The sequence below is a fragment of the Ursus arctos genome, unplaced genomic scaffold (genome assembly GCF_023065955.2).
Source record: "Ursus arctos isolate Adak ecotype North America unplaced genomic scaffold, UrsArc2.0 scaffold_7, whole genome shotgun sequence".
NCBI lineage: Eukaryota > Metazoa > Chordata > Mammalia > Carnivora > Ursidae > Ursus > Ursus arctos.
In genome coordinates, this window is record NW_026623089.1 from 78,923,528 (window position 1) to 78,942,667 (window position 19,140).

Sequence of the window (19,140 nt, forward strand, 5' to 3'; positions counted from 1 at the left end):
GTGGGAGCCAAAGTTCCTTTCAAAAATCTCACTTTGCGGGACGTCAGAGCGAGCTCAGTGGGTACTGAGGACATGGGGCTCTCAGTGCTAGAGTGACGTCCGTGCTCTTCTGAACCAGGTCAGACGGCCCCTCCTTAGCAAGCATCAGATCAGCGTGGGGGGAATGTTGAGATCGGTCCGGATAAGAGCCTCAGGCTTACCTCATCAGCCTCTGCGGCCAGCCCAGCCCGGGTGTGGCCGAGAGCGTGGGCGGTCCTTTGCACAGACCCAGCAGTCCTGTTCCAGCTTTGCTCCCTCACCAACCACATTCCAGACGTCTCTGAGTTAGTGTGGCTGCTGTTAGCTCAGGTCTGAAGACCCGATGTGCAAGCCAAGAAATAGAGTACTTCAAATAATAGTCTTTTTTTTCCCCTTACACTCTAACACACGCTTTACTTAAAATGACAATGAATCTATGTCCCTGGCCTGCTTAAAAAATAGGAGGGTAAGGAAGGGCTCACATGGCCACACAGTGTATCAAACTGGGACATTTCGTTCGTGAAAATAACTAGGCTGCAACTCACTTCAGTTATTGCAGATGAGTTAATTGCCAGGGATTGGTCTCATTAATCTCTTGGCATTAGGGGGTGATTATAACCCAAAACAAAACTTTTTGCACGTGTCTGTTTAGTTGAGCCACAGAGAAATGGCCTAAATGTGGAAGTTTCCTTTTCTTCCAAACAATGATCTCACCCATTGCTAAAAAGAGAAAATGTCCTATCATTTCTTGACATGTTATATCAAACTACTTATCAGTACCTTGACCTGCAATAAAAGGACTGATCAGAGGATGCCTGGGTGGCTCAGTTGGTTAAGCGTCTGCCCTTGGCTCAGGTCATGATCCCAGGGTCCTGGGATCGAGTCCCACATCGGGCTCTCTGCTCAGCGGGGAGCCTGCTTCTCCCTCTGCCTCTGCCCCTGCTTGTGCCCTCTCTCTCTTTCTGTCAAATAAATAAACAAAATCTTAAAAAAAAAAAAAGTACTGATCACTAAAGCCTTGGAATGTGGCTATCAAAGCTTGCAATGTGTTCTGCAGACTCGGTATCTTTCCACCCTCCAAAGAAAGACAAAAACTAGGGAAAAAAGAAGAAGGATCTTCCCTGTGGTTCCTATTTCCTGATGTTGAAGAACAGGGGTTTTCTGGGCTGTATCATATGCCCATAACTCCAGGTGGCATCAAAGAAAGTTCTATATACCTAGAAGTTGAGGGTTGGTGACTCTGTGTTCTGGGAGGAGTGGGAGGGGCCTGGTGGCATTGGGACATCCTGGGCCATGTTTCCATTCTGCTTCCAGCTCTTTCCTTCCTGTCAACCAAGCTTGTTGAATTTGCTTCCGAATTTGGGGGAGGAACCCTGGATGGAACATATAGGAAACAGCTTTTTAAAGCTGTAGCTCCTTCTGACATTAGGATTAGCTGTGATACTGCCAGGAAAAAAAAATTAAATGCAGATGTTGAATCATGCCAAAAATCTTGTCAAGAGTGTGGATTGTCTCACACAGAACGGAGATGTGGCTTCTGATTCTGGTGGCGTATTTGTTCCAGAGAAATGTGAATTCAGGATGTATGCCAACGAAAGCCGTGGACCCAGAAGCATTCATGAATATTGTAAGTTGGGATTTTTCTGTGTTTGGGGCAAGTGAAGTGGTTCACTCGCTAACTTGTGCATCTGTGTATTATCTGCATTATATATTATATTTCTATGTGGTGGTGGCTTTTGCTGGCAGAGCAGAGTCATAAATGAGCATGCTGTACTGGGGAGAATGCTAACCTGGGTATGTGTCCACCTTCGTCCTCCCTGAAGAAGTTAGGTAAACTCGGGTGAATGACTTAATCCCTGGGCCCCAAGCACAAGGTAACTTTTTCATGGATTCTGCGGTCCATCCTACGTGCAGAGAAATCATCTCCGCATCTTGAGCAGCACCCAGACCCTTGGCAATTCCACTTCCTCTGTGATTTTTATTCCTTTTGTACTTGCTTCCATGTTAGAAAGGTCTCAGTCCCCCCTTCTTACTATCAGGATGCCAGCTTCTAGTAGCATCTGTTCTTTGTACCCTCTTTTGGACTGGGACCTCAGTAGATTGGCAAAAAGGGGGTCTTGGTGACCTCTAGAGAGGGCCTCGTGTATGTGACTCATGAATGATGTGACACCTTTTTAGGCATCCCAGAGTGCTGGGCTTACTTTCAAGTTCTGCATTGACTTTAGGAAAGCCCACCATATAGTTATGCTTACCCCATGGCAGACATGGTGACTGCAAGCTGTCCAGGTATGACCCAATCAGGAGACGGGATCATCCCCATTCTCAGAATCAGGGGCTATAAGCAACTTGGGTTGGGCCACACCACTGACAGGTAGCAGAGCCGCAATTCAGATCTGGGCCTGCCTGGACACAAAGCTCATAGCTTAAACCAACGTGCAATTAACCCTCCCAGGTGAGGAGAGGCTCCCGCCAGCGGGCTGGCCCTGGGAAGAGCCCACACACATTCCTCTGAGTTACTGCACAGAGGCAATGTCTTCAGCAGAGCTGGTCTCCCTGGGCCTCACCCACTGGGTGTGTCCAGCACTGGTTGCTGCTGGGGCTTCAGGAACCCTAATACCCAAGCCCATTGAATCAGACTCTGCCATTGAGTGTTTATGCATGCAGAAGCAAAGTAAAATAGGAAGTCCATATAATTACTGGTATACATTCAATGAAATAGAGTACGAGTGGTTCAGAGCCTGAACGGGCTTGATTCTGTAGACTGACGTATACGGATATAATCAATCCTATATTTTGGTATCCAACTGGCTTCTTGCTTGTGTTTTTCTAGCCAGTGTTAACTGAGCACCTAGCAGGCCTTTAATGCTGGTCTAGTCACTGAGGTTTCAGAGAGATCTAAGAATGCCAAAAGACTGGAGTTCATGGAGCTTACGGTCCAGCAGGGAAAATAGACCCTCAGTTACTAATTACAAGAGCAGTGAAATCGAAGAAGAAAACATAGAAGAGGGGGACCTGATCCAGGGAATTCAAGAAAGTTTTTCTGAACAAAGATCTCTTCAGCTGAAGTCTCCAAATGAATAGGAGCTACTTGAGAAGATGGGGGTGATTTCTCATTATAGTAGTCACTAATGCTCGTTGAAGGCCTACTACGTGCCAGGTAACCTAGTGAACATTATATGTGCATTATCTCTTCACATGTCTTGCCAGACCCCCCAGAGCTAAGGCCATTGGTATGCCTGATCTCCAGATGAATAAATTGAGGAACGGAGACAGGTTAACTAATTTTCCCAAGATCACACAGCTAGTTTGTGTTAGAAGCAGGATTAAAACTCAAGCAAGGGAGACCTCAGGGCCTTTCTCTTAACTAGTATGCCCCTTTCCCCCATGCACGACACTGGGCATTTCCCACCAGGCTTTCTCCTCTCTCAGTCCTGTTAAAGCTGAGAGAAATGATTCCCTCCTCTGGGTGATGGCGGTGGGTGGGAGTAGGGAGGCTACTGGGGAGAGCTCTGAAGCTTCATATTTGACAAAGAGTTTCTACATGTAATGACTGTATAGCGTAGGGGTCCTTACACAGGGGCCCATATATAGGCAACCAGGAATCAGGAACCCCTGAAAATTGATACAAAAAAGTGCCTGTGGGTCCATGTGCATATTCATTTTTATAGTTCTCCTCAAATTCCCTGAGGGATCCCTGACCTAAAAACATTAAGAGCGCCTGCTCTTGAGTTTGTGGTTCTTAGAGCTGAAAAAACCATAGGGAACGCATGGCCTAAGGGTTCTCGTAAGCTGTTCTGGGAAGAATGCCTCATTGGCTGCCTGACAATTACCTGGTCCCTAACCTGAAGTGAGCCCTGGAATCTGTATGTTTAAGTGCCCCAGGTAATTCTGCCCTGGACCCAGGCTTTGGAATCAGTCTTCTGGTCTAGTCGTTCTTAAACATTAGAGTGAATTAGAATTTCCAAAGGAGCTTGTTAAAAACAAATCCCAGTTCATTCAGTTTGGGTGGAAACTGACCATTTGTATCTCTATCAAGGGCCCAAGTGATGCTGACCCTCTTGGTCCAGGGCCCACACTTCAAGAACCATTGTTCTAGTCCAGTCTCTACATGAAAGGCAAAGAAAATGAGAACTAGGGAGGGCTTGCTAGTTTTTCTAAGATAACATGAGTAACTAGGGAAAACAAGGGACTCCTTTCTATGTCTTTCAGAGTCAAGGAATCTTCTCATTACTTTTGGATCATTGAGAGCATAGCCATACAGAACTGAACTCAAAAGACACTGCTTTTTCCTTAGAGTGAAATCATCCAACATCAAGGCTATCCTTGTGAGGAGTATGAAGTTGTGACAGAAGATGGGTACATCCTTTCCATTAACAGAATTCCTCAAGGCCTAGGACAACTTAAGAAGACAGGTATGGCTCACCCCATGCCACCCCAACATGGCAGCCTTCTCTATAATAATGATTTCCTTGTGGTTTGAGTGTGTAGAGGGGAGTCTGAGTTCTTGTTGTAGACTGGGGCCCATTGTCTGGGCCAAAAGATAGCTTCACCGCCCCCATCCTCCCCATCACCACCACCCCATTTACCCCAAATATCCCCAATGACCTCAAAGAAACATAGTGTTTGCTTTAAAAAAAAAAAAAGACCTTCAAGAAAGGTCCATTTCTTGACCCCCTCTAGCACTTAACTCATTCCCCAAACCCCTCTTATATAGATATTTTACAGTATCCACTGATGGTCTTTTGAGTGGACCATACCAACCTCTGCTTATAAAGAATGCAAACTCCAGTATGGCACCTGGCGCCCACCCCTGCGTACTCTGTATTCCCCATCCAAATAGCACTCTAAGTATTTGAGATGTCGCCCAGCTTTTCACTGAAGTTTTTTAAGAATTAGGAAATAGATGTACATTTTTAATTTTCTGATACATTTCTTTAATTCCTATAATCCCATTTTTTGTATATGGGATTTTCAGCTATCGCTGGCTTTTAAAAAATATTCACATTCATTACCAATTAACGTGTGCTCTGTTCCTTTGCATACTCTAGCTCTACGTTCATAGCAGCAACTACAGTATTTGTCATGAGTACAGATAATACAATTTCGTACTGTGTTCTTTCTCAACGCCAGCTAGGATGTCACGTGCTTTATTTGCATTAGTCTCATTTAACTTTCACAATAATCTGAAGAAACTGCCACGCACAGAGGTTAAGTAACTTGTCCAGAAAGTCTATAATAGCACTTGCTAGAATATTGCAAAACCCGCGCCCAAATCAAGACCTGTCTGCCACTTGAGCCCACATTCTTAATTAGGACCAGAGACTGCCGGGCAAATGCTTTTGTCTTTGGCATAAACAAGCTTCAGGGTTCTGGTTTATTCTAATTTCCACATGTGCAGCTTTTTGAAAGCCAGCTTTTTTTTTTTTTTTAATACCAGCTGCACAGCTGTGCCTTCTGTATGTCCAACACGCTCCCACCTCGGTGCATTTGAAGCAGCCCCTTGCCTCCTAGTAGGGTCTGGCCCCTTCTCCTGCTTACTTTCCCTACAGCACTTACCACTTGGCAGGATAAACAATTTGCTGGCTTATTATCTGTCTCCCACAACCAGAATGTAAACTCACTGGGAGCTGGGACTTTATTTTGTTGAAGGCTATACAGCCAGTGCCTAAAAGAATGCCACGCACATGGTAGATGCCAATAAATATATGTGGAATGAATGAATGAATTTTATACAACTAAACAGAGCCTGGAGCTGCAGAGAGAATTTTCAGTGAGGCCTGCAAATCCTAGGATGTAAGCAAGGCACGGCTCTTCCAAGCAATCGAGTGACTGTGGCGGTGCCTGAGCTGACGGGTCACCTGCACCCCTATTCATGGTTGGAGTTTCTGTTCGCACATCCTGTTTACTTACACTGTTCACTCCTCGCCCCAGAGTTTGGAGTTCAAGGAACCCACCCATCTGCCCTTTTGGTACAGTTGGTGCAGAATACTCCCCTCTAGTGGCCAGTGACGTTCCTGCAGTTCCTGCCGGCCTCTTCAAGGAGAAAATCTCCCGGTAGGCTGGGTCACATCCTGACTCCCTTCCCTAAAAAGAAGGAGGAATGTTGTCTTTTATCATCACAATACCTTTATCAAGAGTAGGAAATTAACTCTGACTGGTAGTAGTACCTACTGCAGAGCCCGTATGAAAATGTTTCCAGTTATACTGAAGTCCTTTGTGTGTGCTTTTCTCCCTGATCAGTAGTCTCATCCGCGGTCATATGCCTCATTGAGTCTTCATGACTTTTTGTCTCCATGAACTGAAACAGTTTCTCAAGTTTTGTCTCTTTTGACTTTGACATTTTTAAAGAGTTTTTGGGCAGTTATTTTATAGAATGCTCTTCAATTTGGTTTGTCTGATGTTTCTTCATGGTATGATTCCGGCCATACGTTTTGGCCCGAATACCACGGAAGTGAAGTTGTGTCCTCAGCGTGTCACATCATGAAGCCCATGATAATGGCTTGTTCTAATATTGGTGATATTCGCTTTATTAAAAAATTATTTTCTCCTCAGCTTTATGGATATATAATTGGCAAATAAAATAGCATGTATTTAAAGTATACAACATGAGGCACCTGGGCAGCTCAGTCGGTTAAGTGTCTGACTCTTCATTTCATCTCAGGTCATGATCTCAGAGTCACGAGAGATCATGGGTCCCTGAGACCCTTGACCTGAGATCATGACCTGAGCCGAGATCAAGAGTCAGACACTTAAGCGACTGAACCACCCCAGGTGCCCCTGGACTCACACATTCTTAATTTATTCACTGGGATATGATTTTTTGCTATCATTATTTATTTTGAGTCTCAAATTTTCCCATATTTGAGCAGTGGGAGCTCCTTCAAGCTGGCTTGTGAATCTTTTTGACATGAAGGGCTTGTAATCATTAAACCATTCTGCATATGGTATCTATAGCACACACACACATACATACATATATATATAATTTTATAATATAATTATATACACATTTATAATTATGTAATATGTAATTACATTTATAATTCCATAATTACCTCCATCATTAGACTATACTATGTCCTGGGCACTTCCAGTATCCTCGGTGGTGCGTAGACATACCGAGTGAGAGTAAGAACTACAGAAAGACAATGGAAGCTGAACTCTACTGATTCTTTCTCTGTGCCAGGCATTGTCGCATCTGCTCCCTGTGCACTATTTTACTTAATCATAACAGAAATCCTGTTTTTCTGATGGAGGAAATCAAGACACAGACAGGTTAAGTGACCAACTAATACAATCGATCTAACAAGCAGCTAAATCAAAATTTCAACGGGTCTATTGAACTCAAAAGCACTTGCACACTAGAGGGTAACAAGGAAGGTAGAGAACTTGTCTCATGGCTGAAATTCTCTTGCACATAGGTCCGAGGCCGGTGGTGTTCCTACAGCATGGTCTGCTGGGGGACGCCAGCAACTGGATCACCAACCTGCCCAACAACAGCCTGGGCTTCATTCTGGCAGACGCCGGTTTTGACGTGTGGCTGGGGAACAGCAGGGGGAACATCTGGTCTCGGAAACACAAGACCCTCTCTGTAGACCAGGATGAGTTCTGGGCTTTCAGGTATACCGAGTGGAGGTGGACACGGATGTCTTTGGGAGAACCGGGTAAAGAATATGGCTTCCAGCATTTGGATGATTTAATTTGGTTGGGTCATCAATATCCTACCAAGTTATCCCCCAATTGTTTTAATTTGGGGGAAGTAGTAGGAGGATTGGGTTTCCCCAATAGAAGAATGGGTCTGGCTAATAGGGTGAGATGGGGGTTGGTGTCAGGTAGTTGAGAGAAGGTGTAGGTCCATGTCCTTGTAGATGCATATCCTGGGGTTAACTCCCCCCCCAGTAATGACAAGGACTGGTACCCCCAGAAAGAGAGGAGATCAGTCAACATTAGAGATATCAGGGAAACTATTAAGCCCTAGGGACTATCAATTTGGCTAATACATATCTCACGGTTTTTAATGTTTTTGTGTAAATTACCTATTGGCATTCAAACCACTCTTTATCTCAACCTGTGTCAGAGAAGGGCCTTGTGGCATTTTTAATCCTTTCCCATACGAATAAATCTGTACGGCCGGGTGCTGCTTTGCTAACTGTACAGCAGGGCACCTCCACCAGGAGGTAGCCCATGTGCTCAGTAAATATTCATTGAAGATGATTATCGCTCTGTGATACTATCTGGGGAAAACAGTAAGGTGCAAATAGTGCAAATAGTCTGAGAGCCCAGAGGCCCCCATGGGTCACAGGTGTGAAACAAGTCCATCCCGAGGGCGCGAGGGGCACGGTCACAAGCTGGTGGGGCTGATGACTTAGGGGCTTGTTTGTAAACCCTGGGCTGCTTCTGTTGTTTCTGATTATAATTTTTCCTATAACTTTGTCTTTTCCCCCTTATAGTTATGATGAGATGGCTAGGTTTGACCTTCCTGCAGTCATAAACTTTATTTTGCAGAGAACCGGCCAGGAAAAGGTCTATTATGTCGGCTACTCGCAGGGCACTACCATGGGTAGGTTTCATAGAGAGCAGGTTTGTACAGTCAGGGGTGTGGGCATATGGCACTCGGGTGGGTGGCCAGCACCTGACCTTCTCTCAGCTCTGTCCTGTCCTCTTCAGCGACCCTGAGGGCTGTGGAAGCCGGGGACTAGAGTAGCAGAAGGAGCAAGGGTTCTGGAGACAGACGGATGTGGGATTAGGTCACATCTGATTCCACCACCTCTCAGGTGAATGTCCTCGAGTGAATTGTCCAAGCCCTGTGGTCTCCAATGACATGAAGACAGTAAAGCCCTCGTAGGGGAGATAGAGGTGTTCGAACTATTCAGGGATAATGTGGATCAGCTCCGTGCAGGCAGGGGTTTCGTCTAAGACATAAGTCTAAGAGCAGTTTCTGGTCCAGAGTGTGCACTCAATTTAATAAACAGTAAGCATGGTCATCACACTACCGACAGGACGGCTGGGGGATTTCATTCAAGTCTTTTTCCTTCCCTTCTATGGCCAATGTATGGAATTCCGTGCTGTTGTCCTTTTGCTTTCAGTGAATTTGTGAGAAACCTTAACTCATGAGCCCTGCAGGATACAGGTCATCACTGGGAAGACAGGAGTGGAGGCTGTGGTCTCTAACTCTCTCTCGGACCAAAGCCAGTAGGAAATGTGTTTGGCTTAGACCAGGGCAAGGAGGGGAGCTGTGAGCCATGAGGAGATGGGATGGCTGAGTGTGCTTTTTACTTTCACCCTGAGCCAAACCAAAAGGGGAAGGCCAGGGTATGGGATTCTGGGGAGACAGGTGAGCACACCCCCGCCCCCGGAACTCAGGGCAGGAGTTCAGTGGGCTTATTTATATTTGGTGCTCTCTGGTGAATGAAAAGAGCCTGACTTTCATATTTTCCTCTCTGGATTTTCCAATAACATTAACTGGCTCTGGGGATGCCACATCTCACCACACACTTCACAGAAAGTAAGTGGGGTGTTAATGCCTGCTGCTGCTCTAATGGCCAGAGGCCTCTGAGAGCTGCTTTGCTCCATGCTCAAATTGTCCAGCTTGACATTAAGACAAAGGTGCTGATGATGAGACCAAATGCTATTTCAAGAAGACGAAGGGGGCAAAAAAGTATAGGATTCTTCTAGTAGTCCACCACGGAGCTGTTTAGATGGAGAACTTACACCAGCTTTGCATAAAGAAAAAGTTTGCCAGGAGAAGTTAGCTTGAGTTCTCAAACTTGACGTTTGAGGGGAGTTCTAAGAGGGTCACAATCAAGCTGGAATCGAGTTTAATAGAGTTCCAGCCCAGTCCTACTGATGGTACAGTTGGAAGAGCAAGAGGAATGAGTCACTCTTGAGCCTGCCTTTGCATGTGGCTGGCAAGCCTAATCACAGGGAGGGAAAAGTACTCACTCACCTATGGGAACTGGAGGAAGTCACGTGATACTAGTTTTCCTCTGTCCCTCTCCCCCTTGCACTCAAGCTGCAAGTATCAGCCTAGCCAAGGAATGCACAGATGTAGAGTATTTCAAATACAGTGACCATGCCTTGGCTTTGGATGATAGCCTTTTTTCTCCCCAAGGCTCCACAGGGATGGTGCCTACATGGTGATAATTCATAGACTTTCATAGGTACAGAAACTGAGGCCCAGAATGATTTAGCGAGCATCCCAGACCTGGTCTAGGACAAATAAGAGTTGGAATCCAGTTCAGTAGACAACTTGTCTATTAGATCATGGTACAGTTTGGATTCCAGAAAAGGTAGGAATCAAGGAGACTGGCGGAAACCCTGGTATCCCAACACCCATTACATTACAGAACCTGCTTGTTACTGATAAACAAAGCAATTTCTCTAATTCTCAATTTCATTCACTGTAGAGATTTGTTAAAAATACCTCACAAGAGTCTGAGAATTCAATGAGGTAGGAACTACGAAAGTACCCTGAAAAGTGTCTGCTACATACTTATTTCTCTGTATATATGTTTTCTCAAATTCTGCACTATTAGACTCAATGGTTTAATTCAATAATGCACTGAGAAACTACTAGCAGGAAGGTGCATGCCAGGTGTTGGAGGGAACACGGAGGCATGTTGGCTGCTGGCGTTTTCCCCTTCAAGGAGCCTATACTTTTGTAGGACAATTAAAACATAATCACACATAGTTACTGAAATAACTTGATAAAAATACAATCGGCATCTTATGGGTTCTAGGATATGCAGTATCCACACTGACCTATCTCTTCTCTTGTAGGCTTTATTGCTTTTTCCACCATGCCAGAACTGGCTCAGAAAATCAAAATGTATTTTGCTTTAGCACCCATAGCCACTCTTAAACATGCGAAAAGCCCTTGCACCAAATTTTTGTTGCTGCCGGATATGATGATCAAGGTATGTGACTCCTCAGATAACTCCTTGTCTGCGTAGAAGAGTCCTCCAGCCCAATTTGCTAAGACATACAGACAGCCCCGACTTACAATAGCTCGACTTCACAATTCTTTCGTTTTTATGATGGTGCAAAAGTGATACACATTCAGTAGAAACCATGCTTTGAATTTTGAATGTTGATCTTTTCCTGGGCTAGTGATATTTGAGACAAACCTCTCCGTGATGCCGGGCAGCAGCCACAGCTCCTGGGTTTTGACTTACAATAGTTTCAGATTATGAAGGGCTTATTGGGGATGAACTCCATTTTAAGTTTTGGAAGATCTATACGCTTTTAAATTAGACTCACTTCTTTTTGGCTATGATGTAACGACTACAACTCCATGTCATATTTTTACAGGGACTGTTTGGCAAAAAAGAATTCCTGTACCAGACCAGATTCTTCAGACAGTTTGCTATTTACCTGTGCCGTCAGATGATTATCGATCAGATTTGTAGCAACGTCATGTTACTTATGGGAGGATTTAATACAAACAATATGAACATGGTAAGTGGGAGCCTAGTCAATTCTTAGTGTTCCAAAGCAAAGTGAGGAGTGATTAGTCTCACATCCTAAGAGTGAGCTAATGCCAGGGAAGACCTATTCCGTTTTCTTCAAATCATACTAACATGCAGAAAATACTTCAACGCAGCCTGAGTCAAGGTTGACATAACGGCATCGCTAGAGATTGACGTCGTAGATTATGGATGGAAGCGGTCTGAGAGCAGCTTTACTACCGAGAGGTAACATTATTTGAAAGAGAGAGCTGGTAGGCACCATGCACCTCATTTTTCTCCTTGGGTCCTTCCCGTTTCTCGGTTAATGGGACATCCCAGAGTTCAGTTCAACTTAGGCATAGCTGTCGTTGGAGGGGTCACTGTGGCTTCCTCAGAAAGCACACTCGGAGGCAGAGATTAGTGTGCACAACGATTTGGGGTGATACCCTCGGGGTGACACCAGGGAAAGGAAGTGAGCAGGATTTGGTAGATTGAAAATATCAAGCCGAGATACAGTCTCCGTGGGACTCTCGGTTGATGTGAAGATGGGGGGATGCTTCCAAGCTGTCCCAAGTTAAAGTGAGAGGGTTGGTCTTTATACTCCCACCTCAACCTGTCATTTACTACAGATGTCACCAGGGGAGACGCTGGGCAGGGCAGCTCTCTGCACCTGGGGCGGCCCCACAAGGAAGCCTGAGAGTGGGGTACTGTCTGCCAGCAGCACTTCCAGAAGCTGGAGGAATACATCTTTCACTCCTGAAGATTTTTTCCCTTTTTTAAAAATAATACGATTAATTGCTACCATTTGCTATGCATTTATTTGTGCCAGGCTAAGTGATTCCTTGTAACAAGCCAATGAGACAGGTATGATCAATAACTTCCTTTGACAGACTAGTGTCCTGAGATTTAATGCATTAAATATCTCCCAAACTGACCTAAAAATTGAATGGCAGAGGTAGAATTTGAATACAGACCCAATTCTACGGCCCTCATCCTTAATTATTCTGGTAAAGTTTTTTAAAAGAAGAAGTCAGATGTTTAAAGAGAAGCTCTTCTCAGATGAAAAATACAGGCGCCCAGGGATACACTTAGTGGAATTTTTTATTTATACGCATGTGTATATTACTGTTTTTTTTAAAGATTTTATTTATTTATTTGACAGAGAAAGAGGCAGCGAGAGAGGGAACACAAGCAGGGGGAGTGAGAGAGGGAGAAGCAGGCTTCCTGCTAAGCAGGGAGCCGGATGTGGAGCTCCATCCCAGAATGCTGGGATCATGACCTGAGCCGAAGGCAGACGCTTAACGACTGAGCCACCAGGTGTCCCTAAGTGTATATTACTGTTTTGTGAATAATTGCTGATAACTTGATGATCTTCCCATTTCTCAGTCTGACACCCTCGAGACGTGGTCTTGACAAGGTGCACGTCTTGTGAGTTTTGCATGCCCCACAAACCACTTGTGTTTTGTTACAGAGCCGAGCAAACGTGTACGTGGCTCATACTCTGGCTGGAACGTCTGTGCAGAATATCCTGCACTGGAGCCAGGTAGGGATGCTAACCGTCGTCTCCGCCAAGGGTCTTTGTGCGTTTTGTCTGGAGCAGTCAGAGGACGTCCTTTGGACAGCCCAGGCGTTATTTCACATTTATTCCAAGAGGGAATATGATCTTGTCAATGCTGCTTCGACCGTGAATTTGATCTAGATCTGAATCTTTTCAGGAGATGGAGGGGAGGGTTGGCCCAAGGAATCTTTAGTGGACCTTAAGAGTGTGACTTCAGGTGGTCCAAGTGAGACCTTTCTCTGCCTCTAGCCACCTCACAGATGGGGTTGGAGATCATGTCTCCATTCTCCTTTTCGGCTCCTCCAGCACGTTGGTCAAGTGGTAATAAAAATGCGAAGGCAGGACCTAATTCACGGGAGTCCTTTGTGCTTCAGCCTTCACCGCAATCACAGGTGGGAGGGTCCCAATCACCAGTCACACGAACTGTTTCTGGGGACCGTGCGGATGTCAACTGTTGCTTCACCCGTAAAGAAGCACTGTGCCTAGTATTGCTCATTGTAGAGGACACTGGAGTGACCGATTCGCTGTGGAAATAACGATGGAGCTAAAGACTGAGAGCTAGAGCATAGTTAACCTTAGATTCTCATCTACTACAACCACAACCTCGTTGGGAGAAAAACAAAACAAAACGGAGGGCTCCTAGTTCAGTCAGAAAGTTTTAAGAATACTGAGGGAGACTTACAAATCATAAATATCGGTCCTATCTGTTTCTCTAACGATTTAGAGCCTTGTCAAAATGTTCCTCTAAGGTCATTGCTCTGTGTGTGTGTGTGTGTGTGTGTGTGTGTGTGTGTGTGTGTGTGAGAGAGAGAGAGAGAGAGAGAGAGAGAGAGAGAAAGAGGGAGAGGGAGAGAGAGAGAGCGTGTGTATCAGGAGAGAGACTTTATAATCAAAAGGAAAGAAGAATTCGGAATTGAATGAAATTTTGGTCACCTTCTCCCGGAATCACCACATGGCTCGGCTCTAGGGGGCGCTCTCCCATCGAGCCTGTGGGGGTGTGCAGGACAAGCACCTACACAGACTGCGGTGGGGATGTGCTTTATGGAGTTGTAGGACAAGGTGGCAAGTGCGTCTCCAGTGCATTTTTCTCCCTGAAGGGGCCTTACTCTTGCCCTTCTGCTTTCTCGAAGATTATCTGAATACCGAATAGAAGAGCAGCCTCGGCTTTTACTCTCCAATTGGCTTGCGACTGCAGACTCGGTAGCACCTCTCACCCCTCCTCGCACCCTTACCCAGGAACGCATTTGAAGGCCATGTCAATTTGTTTCCTTTTAGACAATGAATTCTGGGGAACTCCGGGCATTTGACTGGGGGAGTGAGACCAAAAATCTGGAGAAAGGCAATCAGGTAAGAAAATCAAGCACATTCTTTTGAAATAAATGGGAGGGAAGTTATAATGACAGTATTTTGTAGAAGGCAGGAATAAATTACAAGGTCAGGCTTGACTCCGTTTGAAAAGAGAGACATTCACAGCTTAGCCAAGAGGCTTCCTGCTTCCATAACAGAGTAGAAGAACTTTCCTGGTGAGTCTGCCGCCATGAGCAAGGTGCTTGGGCTTCTAAGGAGCAAGACGGGGTAGTTATGGTGAAGGAAAGAGTACAGACTCTGGTGGTCGCTAGAAGGATCCTTTTAGGATCAAAAGATAAAAATAAAACATAAAACCAGGAATGAAGATAGCAGGGGCGAGTTTGCTTCATGGCACATAGAAGAGCGTTTGGTGATAAGTGAGGGTCGCTTATGAGTCCTGCCCCGACCCTACCACCTGAGGGGTCATAGATAGGCTGCTTTCATTCTGCACACCCTGATGTCTTTATCTTTAAAAATTATTGGACTGGGGCACCTGGGTGGCTCAGTCGGTTAAGCATCCAACTCTTGATCTCAGCTCAGGTCTTGATCTCAGGGTCATGAGTTCAAACCCTGCACTGGGCTCCATGCTGAGTGTGGATCCTATTTTAAAATAATAATAATAATTATTATTATTGCACTAGATAATCCTTAAGAGTTCTGCTGGTCGCACTTTTAATGCATCTGTCATTTGCAAATGAAAAATATGACAAGTTATTACCTTATGTAAGAAAATGCACAGCTGATACTCTAGAATGAAATGAATAGTTGTGGGGAGTCAGAATTGTGTGTTGTACTTTTCTGAGCATAAAACCCCCACTGAAGATTATTGGTTAGCTTGTGCGTGAATGCAAACAAATACTGACCATATGAACATAAAGCCAGAGGGAGCCTGACAGACAGAGGCCAACCTCTGAGAGTCGTGGATCGTATGTAACATCCACTCCCCTACATCAGCCTAGATATAAAAGCCTAAGAAATGGGACAGGCTGGGAGCACCCTGACCAGCAAAGTCTAAGTCATGGGCATCAGCTACTTTTTATTAAGTCCTTTTTCATTGTTTCCTAAAAACCTGTCTTTGGAGAAAGTGTTCCGGCTCTAAGATAGTTTTAATTTATCAGCCCTAATGTTTTAAATTCTAGAGAAAGTGGCTTACGCAGGGCAGGCCCCAGGAAAGAAAAAGAAAACATTTATGCAGAAAAGGCATTCTAGAATCGCAGCACTTTAGAGCTAACCTGAATTCAGTTCACCTGTAAAATGAGAAAAATACAGGACTGGCGCCTTAGAATGCTTCAACCTTTCGTGTCTAAGTTAGGCCATAAAAGGTAACTTTGATCACCAAATTCCTATGCGTGTGTGGGCATGGGGAGATTCCCCACCACCAAGAGGCAAGTCTCCAGACCCCAGCTGGGTGTCCAACGATTTCACTCAATTCTGACACTACCTGGAGAGAACATCAGAGTCAGACTGCCCTCAAGTTCACGTGCCAATGTCAAGCCCAGGTTCTTCCTATGCTTCTGACCCACTGGCTCTACTGGAAGATTCTAACAGCCCTCTCATTGGGTTCTATTAATTTGCCAGATTGGCTCACAGAACTCAGAGAGACATTTCTCTTCCTAGATTGCCCATGTATTCCAAAAGACTGTAACAAGGAACAGCCAGAAGGAAGAGGTGCAGAGGGCAGGGTATGGGGGAAGGGCAAGGAGCTTCCAGCTCTCTCCTAGCCCTTGGCTTTCACCAAATCTCCACATGTTCACCAGCCTAGAAGCTTCCCAACCTTGTTTAGGGTTTTTATGAAGGCTTCATCACATAGACATGATTGATTCAATTATTGACCATTGGTGATTGAACTCAATCTCCAGCCCCCTCCCCTCCCTGGAGGTCTGGGGGCAACACTGAAATTTCCAACCCTCTAATCACAGGCTTGGCTCCCCTGGTGACCAGCCCCCATCCTTAAATCAAGTCCTAAAGTCACCTCATTAACTTAACAAAAGACATTTTATTGGCTCTCATCACTGAGTAAATTCCAAGGGTAAAGAGGACCTCTATGCCAGAAATGGGAACGAAGACCAAATATATACTCCTTATTGTAAATCACAATCTCAGGGTAGAACTCTAAATTCTTAGAAAGCCACAGAGTCAACCAGGACTCGTGGGTTGAAAGCCTTGGCTCCACGGTAGATTTTCTGAGAAGAATCGGGGCTCAACATTACAGGGGAAAGTTCCGGGTGCTTGATTAACCTCAGGGCTCAGCCAGCTGGTCTGATCTAGAAGCACTACTTGAATAAGGCAGATTGTCAGTTCAGAATCCTAGATTCCTTTCTTTGGGTGATGGGGGACTGGAGCAGGGGTCTAATCGTTACAACCGTGCCCCAGAACCCCCCACCCTAACCCCCCCCCCGGTTTAAAGGACCTGAGTTCTTGTGCCATTGACTACCCCAGGTTTTGAACTTGGACTGCCTTAAGGCCTTTCTGTTCTCCCAGAAAGTCTCCGTGAAGACCCAGAGACCTTCTCAGGGGGCTCCAATCTCTTGCCTTTCTTTCAAGAATCTCTCTCTCTCTGGCCTCATGAAATTTGTGAAATCAGCCTTTAAAAGGACAGAAACATTATCTTCCAAAGGCAACGTATGTGTTAAATACTTACTAATAAGGAGAAAAAGAATTGAAGATTCATGCTTAAGGTGGAAGGCAACTTAACCTCGTAGGATGTTAACAAGTGTCATCCCCATTTCCCAGATGAAGAAACTGAGGCTAACTGACTGTACCTTCAAGTGGGGGCTGAACGGACCCTCTGGATGTGGTCCTGTTTGACTGTGTGGCACCCGTGCACCTTTCCTCACAACACATGTCATATTTTGACTCTGTTGACTTGAAATATAAATCGTGAGTTTGGAAATCCAAATGTTACCGACAGTTAAAAATTATTCCTTTTTTCTAGCCAACTCCCATAAGGTATAAAGTCAGAGACATGACGGTCCCCACTGCAATGTGGACTGGGGGTCAGGACTGGCTTTCCAATCCAGAGGACGTGAAGATGCTGCTCTCCGAGGTGACCAATCTCATCTACCATAAGAACATTCCTGAATGGGCACATGTGGATTTCATCTGGGGCTTGGATGCTCCTCACCGTATGTACAATGAGATCATACATCTGATGAAGCAGGAGGAGACCAGCTTCTCCCAGGGAATGTGCGGGGTCAGACTGTGAGGCGTCCGATACTGAAGAGTCTTAGGGGGTCCCCAAGCGGAGGATTTTCAGGATTTCCAGAATTGGAAACCTCCCATATCAGTAGAAGGGGGGTGGGGAAGGGAAGACAGAGATATAATACACACTCCTTCAGATTTCCTGTATTTGACACTAAAACTGGCATTGAAATTTTTTTCAGCTGATTAAAATACTCATTGGGTGAACATAGGTTTCATGTGTTGTCGTATATTCTGCCATCCTGAAGAGTAGGTTTTACCTGACAGCTAGAAATTAGCCAGGACTCTTTACGTCATTCAGGTAGACCCCTTTACAATGTTAATTTTTTTCTATAAGCCGTATTTTTGGAACGGTCAAGTAAAATGACAGAATGGAACAGAAACAGAGGTCTTGAATCTCTGGATTGTTGTAACTAAGCTAGACATTTTCACCTTATTGCCATAGAGACATAATGCTACCTCAAGGAAGCTGAGCTGCTTTAGGAAGAAAGAGGGAGAGAGAGGAAGGCAAAGAGAAGAGTATGGACAAAATATATTTTAAGCATCATTAAAAGGGGCCAAGTTTTACAGTTGAGTCTCAGAGGAAATAATTTGGTAAGATAGTTAGCGACTTTTCCAGTAAGCACATTACGCCCCTGCATGAAGCACGTCTGTGTTTCAGTACCTAGCATCAAGTCCAAGCTCACATGAGAGTTTACTGCCCGAGGCTACCGATGTCTGGCCCAGTTTTCTGCCTTCAAATATTAAAAACTGGGAAGAAAGTTTTAGAATGTCATGTATTCTATCCTTTGATCTTGACAACTATCCAAACTCATTCACAAACCTGGATTTATTTCTTTAGAAAAATGTCCAATGTTCACACAGTTGCAAAGATGACAGTTATGAAGTACGTGGGTGAGAGAGTGATTTTGCAAACCAAATTGAAGATGTACTGGTGCGTGAAGTTCGCTTGTTTATTCAATCCCCCAGAGTCACCTGCTAACTTCGTTCAGTGCAAATGCGCCTTAAATAATTTAAGAGGCACTTAAGGGCTTCAGAATCATATCTACACCCTACTCCTTCCCTCACAAAACATGTGCCTTAAGGCTCTGTACGTAGTTCAATAAATACTCCTGGACTGGATTTTCATTAAGCCCGTATTCTGTTCAAGGATGGTAAAGCTTTCCCTCTTAGACTGTTTATTTGTTACCACGTAGTGTGGCTTAGTCCGTGTCTAAAGATATTGATGACTCAGTCTGGCTTTGCAAAATTCAATCATTTTTTAAATGTGTTTATTTCTACTCTGTCTATTGACAAACGACTTGAGAAATACTTTTTGATATTCTGTCTCTCCTCTAGAAGTATAATCCACATACCACGACATCCTGTTGCTCGTTTTCTTGTAAAAAAAAAAAAATCCTTTGTCCAATAGTTAACAATACTGTTTTAAATTTTGTCAATAAATATAAACAGAATGAACAATCTTAGTATCTGCCTCGCCTTCACAAGAGAATCAGAAAGGTATTTTTGAACAAACATCTTGATAGTTACACAATTTTGTTCAAAAAAAAAATCAAGATGGCTCTTACT

General features: G+C 44.6%; 1 protein-coding gene across 2 annotated transcripts; it reads left to right on the plus strand.

Annotated features, from left to right (window-relative positions):
- Window positions 1–1,342: 1,342 nt before the first annotated feature.
- LIPM (lipase family member M) lies at window positions 1,343–18,299 on the plus strand. 2 transcript variants are annotated; one of them, XM_026503992.4, is made up of 9 exons: window positions 1,343–1,645; window positions 4,313–4,430; window positions 7,440–7,638; window positions 8,469–8,578; window positions 10,798–10,934; window positions 11,329–11,475; window positions 12,937–13,008; window positions 14,299–14,370; window positions 17,306–18,299. In XM_026503992.4, exons 1-9 carry the CDS (start codon window positions 1,499–1,501, stop codon window positions 17,573–17,575), a joined length of 1,272 nt encoding a protein of 423 aa, XP_026359777.1. In that variant the 5' UTR covers window positions 1,343–1,498; the 3' UTR covers window positions 17,576–18,299. The 2 variants fall into 2 exon arrangements, with proteins under 2 accessions (XP_026359777.1, XP_057164554.1); XM_057308571.1 differs by lacking the exon at window positions 10,798–10,934 and having other exon boundaries at window positions 8,524–8,578.
- Window positions 18,300–19,140: the final 841 nt, after the last annotated feature.